This window comes from Carlito syrichta, unplaced genomic scaffold (assembly GCF_000164805.1).
Source record: "Carlito syrichta isolate Samal-C Ts95f unplaced genomic scaffold, Tarsius_syrichta-2.0.1 Scaffold255092, whole genome shotgun sequence".
Lineage (NCBI taxonomy): Eukaryota > Metazoa > Chordata > Mammalia > Primates > Tarsiidae > Carlito > Carlito syrichta.
The window spans coordinates 109746-114228 of record NW_007199188.1 but is presented as its reverse complement, the minus strand read 5'-3'; the positions used below and the strand labels follow the sequence as shown (position 1 = coordinate 114228).

At 44.5% G+C, this 4483-nt stretch overlaps 1 protein-coding gene across 1 annotated transcript; it reads left to right on the top strand.

Annotated features, from left to right (window-relative positions):
- Positions 1-436: 436 nt before the first annotated feature.
- Positions 437-1175, top strand: LOC103253858 (deoxyuridine 5'-triphosphate nucleotidohydrolase, mitochondrial-like). Its single transcript, XM_008052068.1, has 2 exons — positions 437-789; positions 1070-1175. Exons 1-2 carry the CDS (start codon positions 437-439, stop codon positions 1173-1175), a joined length of 459 nt encoding a protein of 152 aa, XP_008050259.1.
- The last annotated feature ends 3308 nt before the right edge of the window (positions 1176-4483 follow it).

Genomic DNA, 4483 nt, shown 5'->3' with positions numbered 1-4483 from the left:
TTCCAGCAGCTCAGGGTTCCCCAAGCTTATTTTTTTTTCTGTCTTTACTTTATCTAATGCTGCATAAAAACTACCCTAAAATGTAGTGGCTTAAACCAACATATGCATATTATTCTCTTGCAGTCTGTGGAGGGGGAATCTTGTGATCTTCATCGGGTCCTCTGGCTCAGGGTGTCTCACAAGCTGCAGCAAAGCTGTCAGCTGGGGCTGCAGTCTAATCTGGAGTCTAATCTGTGGCTGGGGAAGGTTTCGCTTCCACACTCGCTTGTGTGGTTGTTGGCAGGCCTCAGTCCCCAGAGAGCCATTGGCTAGAAGCTGCCCTCTGTTCTTTGTTACATGGGCTTCTTCACAAGGCAGGTCACAGCAGGGCAGCTGGCTTCATTAGAGCAAGTGAGTGAGAGCAAATCAGAAGACTGTTGATTTCCTCCGCTTGGCCATGGACTGCTCTGAAAAGACCCCCACCATTTCCCACAGCAAACATCTCCGGCCTGTGGGGGAGGGCGGCGTGCAGCTCCACTTTGCCCGGCTCTCAGAGCATGCCTCTGCCAGACCCGGGTGTCTGCGCAGGCCACACAGTGCCTACGATTATACAATACCACCTATGGAGAAAGTGCTTGTGGAAACAGACATTCAGATAGCTCTTCCTTCTCGGTGTTCTGGCTTGGCTTCAAAATGCTTTACAGATGTAGGAACTGGTGTCATAGATGAAGATTATAGAGAAAATGTTGGTGCTGTGCTGTTTAATTTTGGCAAGGAAAAGTTTGAAGTAAAAAAATGTGACCAGGCCGGGCACAGTGGCTCAAGCTTGTAATCCCAGCACTTTGGGAGGCCAAAGTGCAAGGATTGTCTGAACCGTGGGTTCGAGACCAGCCTGGGCAACATGGTGGGACCTCGTCTCTAAAATAAATAAAAAAAATTAGCCAGGTATGGTAGTGTGTGCCAGTAGTTCCAGCTACTTGGAAGACTGAGGCAGAAGGATCGCCTGAGCCCAGCAGTTGGACGCTGGGGTGACCATGAGCGTGCCGCTGCACTCCAGCCTAGGTTCTCACTCTAATTCCAGAAAAAAAAGGTGCTCATTTGTGAATGAATTTTTTAATTCAGAAATAGAAGAAGTTCAAGTTTTAGATGACACTGAAAGGGGGACAGGAGGTTTTTGTTCCACTGGAAAGAATTAACATTTATGCCAAGAATAGAAATGAGAAATTGTACCTTTTTCTTAAAAATAAAGTGTTTTGGTGTTTTGTAAACTTAATGGTTTTACCTTCTAAAAATGTTTAATTTTCTTATGATTAAGGAAAGAGTATCTCTGTCAGGATCATAGAGAAACTTTCTTTTTTAAAAATTTTTATTATAAAGACATGGGTTACATTTCAGGGTTAGATATATAAACATTGATCATGCAGGTACCCTTGTTGATGAGGTGTGTCTCTCCCTCCCCTAGCAGTTTCCCTCAACTGCCAATCCCACCCCCCTCCCCTGACAGTTTCCCACTACTGCCAATCACTTTCTTATAGTATTTTAATTGTTCAAGGTCAGTTTATGAGTGAGAACATATGGAGCTCAGTTCTATGTTTCCATGACAAATCACCGAGTATGATCGACTCCAAATCCTTCCAAGTTGCTGCAAAATCCATATATTTGTCTTTCTTTATGGCTGCATAATATTCCATTGTGTGTATGTACCACATTTTCAAAATCCAGTACAGCTTCGATGGGTAACATGATTGCTTCCATGTTTTTGCTATTGTGAATAGAGCTGCAACAAACATACGTGTGCAGGTATCTTTTTTGTAGAATAATTTGAGTTCCTTCGGGTACAGTCCCAATAGCGGAATTGCTGGGTCATGTGGAAGATCAATTTCTAGTTCTTTCAGAAATCACCACATGGTCTTCATATGGAGATATAAACAACCACAAATAGCCAAAACAATCCTTAGCAAAAGAAACAAAGCAGGAGGTATCACACTTCCAGACTTCAAACTTTACTATAAGGCTACAGTAATCAAAATAGCCTGGTATTGGTACAAGAACAAGCACATAGACTAATGGAACAGGAAAGAGATTCTGGAAGCAAAGCCTCGATTCCTCAACCAACTCATCTTTGCCAAGGCCTCCAACAACAACCACTGGGGAGAGGAGAACCTATTCAGTAAACGGTGCTGGGAAAACTGGCTGACCACATGCAGAAGATTGAAACAGGACCCCTACCTATCACCATACACAAAAATTAACTCTAAATGGATCAAAGACCTAAATGTAAAACCTCAAACTATAAGAATCTTAGAAAGCGCAAGAGATACCTTTATGGAAATTGGAACTGGGAACCAATTCCTATTCAGAACCCTAAAGGCCAATACCTTAAGAAATCAGATAGACAAGTGGGACCTCATCAAACTAATGAGCTTCTGCAAAGCAAAAGAAACCATCAAGAGAGCAGGGAGACAGCCCACAGAATGGGAAAGAATATTTGCCAACTGTATATCCGACAAAGGCCTAACATCTAGGATCTACAAGGAAATCAAATGTGCCAAAAGGAAAAAACAAACAGCCCCTTTAAAAAGTGGGCACGAGACAAGAATAGACACTTCTCAAAATAGAAAAATACTTTCTTGTGTTTTTCTGCAGTTGATGCGGTGACCTAAGACAAGCAGTGTCTTTTAAAAATCAAATGTACATCAATTACAGACAAAAAAAGAAGCCTGTATTATTAATTCAATAAATGATACTCCTTCATGGAAAAAAAAAAGAGGTCAATGTTTCATGACCTAATCTTGGAGGTGCCATCCTTTCACTTTTGCCATATTCTGTTCATTGGAAATAAGTTCAGCCACACTCAAGAAAGTGGATTACAAAAGGAGTGTGAATATCAGGAGAAGGGGGATCACTGAGAGCTATTCTAGAAGCTTCCCACCACACTCGATAGGATCCTGGGATTTGGAGAAACAGAAGTGAAATTCTCACCATTTTGCGAGTGTGGTTAGGGGTTGTGCATGAATTTTCACAACAGCATTATTCAGAAGAGCCAAAAAATAGAAACAACACATATGTCCGTCAACTGATTAATGGATAAATAAGATTTGGTGTATCCATACAATGAAATATTGTTCAATATTGAAAAGAGATGAAGTGCTAATACGTGTTACAACGTAGACAAGCCTTGAAGACATTGTGCTAAGTGAAGAAGCTCATCACGAAGGATCACGCATTGCAAGGCTCCATTCATAGGCAATGTCCCAAATGGTAAAGCTGTATAGATTAGTGGTCTCCAGGAGCTGGGGAAAAACAAGGGCACAGGGGCACAAGGGGGATGTAGCGGGTTGAATTGTGTCCCCTGAAAGATACGCCCGTGTTCTAACCCATAGGGCCTGTGAGAGTAGCCTTATTTTTAAAAAGGGTCCTTGCAGAGGATTTAAGTTAAGGGTCTCAAGATGAAGTGACCCTTGATTTAGGGTGGACCCTAAATCCAATGACATGTATCCTTATATGAGAAAGGCTTGAAGATGTGGGACTCAGAGGCCCAGGGGAGAAGGCCACGTGATATGGAGGCCAAGACTGAATGATGCAACCCCAGGCCAAGGTGCTACTGAAGCCACCGGAAGCGGGAAGAGGTAGGAGGGATCCACTCCCATAGCTTCCGGAGGGTCTGCTGACTCCAGTCTCCACGATGAAGAGAGTCTATTTCTGTTATTTATGTTAAAGCACCAAGTTTATGAAATATGTTAGAGCAGCCCCAGGAAGCGAACACAGGGGTGACAGCTAAGGGGTGCAGGGTTTCTTTGGGGAGTAATGAAACGTTCAAAAATTGATAGTGTGTAAACAACTTTCTGAATGTCCTAAAATTCATGGGAATCGCACTTTCAGGGGTGAATTGTACGGTATGTGAATCAGATGCAACTTGCTTAATATTATTTTTTTTTTGAGTTGGAGTCTCACTCTGGCGCCCTGACTGGAGTGCAGTGGCGGCTCCCAGCCACCACAGCCTCGCCTGCTGGGCTCCGGCGATCCTTCCGCCTCAGCCTTCCGAGTAGCCGGAATTACAGGCATGCACTACCACGCCCGGCTGATTTTTTGATTTATTGTAGAGATGAGGTCTCGTTGCCCAGGCGGGTCTCGAGCCCGCGGGCTCAGGCAATCCACTCACCTCAGCCTCCCAAAGGCGCGGGATGAGCCACCGAGCCCGGCTAAACTTGCTTAATATTTTAAAAGTTAGAGTATTTGCCCTCATCCAGCCAGGTGGGAGAAGAGACAGGACCAGAAGATGGGAGGTTTGTGTACTCAGCTCCAGGCCTTTCCACGCTGCCAAGTCACTACCCTGGTCAGTGTTTCTCTCTGTGGACTGCAGCATCCCTGCACCGAGTCCCCAGGGCCATAGAGGCACAGTTTACAGTTGGGAGGTGACTGGGGCAGGTGGTGGGAGCACCGGTCAGGTGGCCTTCCCTGCCTGCCTTTCTCATGCAGGTGATCACTACCTCCTGCTGTGTTT

Bases quoted from the DNA above. Each gene is read 5' to 3' on its own strand.
- LOC103253858 (XM_008052068.1), top strand. From the start codon at position 437: ATGGACTGCTCTGAAAAGACCCCCACCATTTCCCACAGCAAACATCTC. The intron at 790-1,069 runs GCACAGTGGCTC...CAGAAAAAAAAG, and splicing joins AAAAAATGTGACCAGGCCGG to GTGCTCATTTGTGAATGAAT.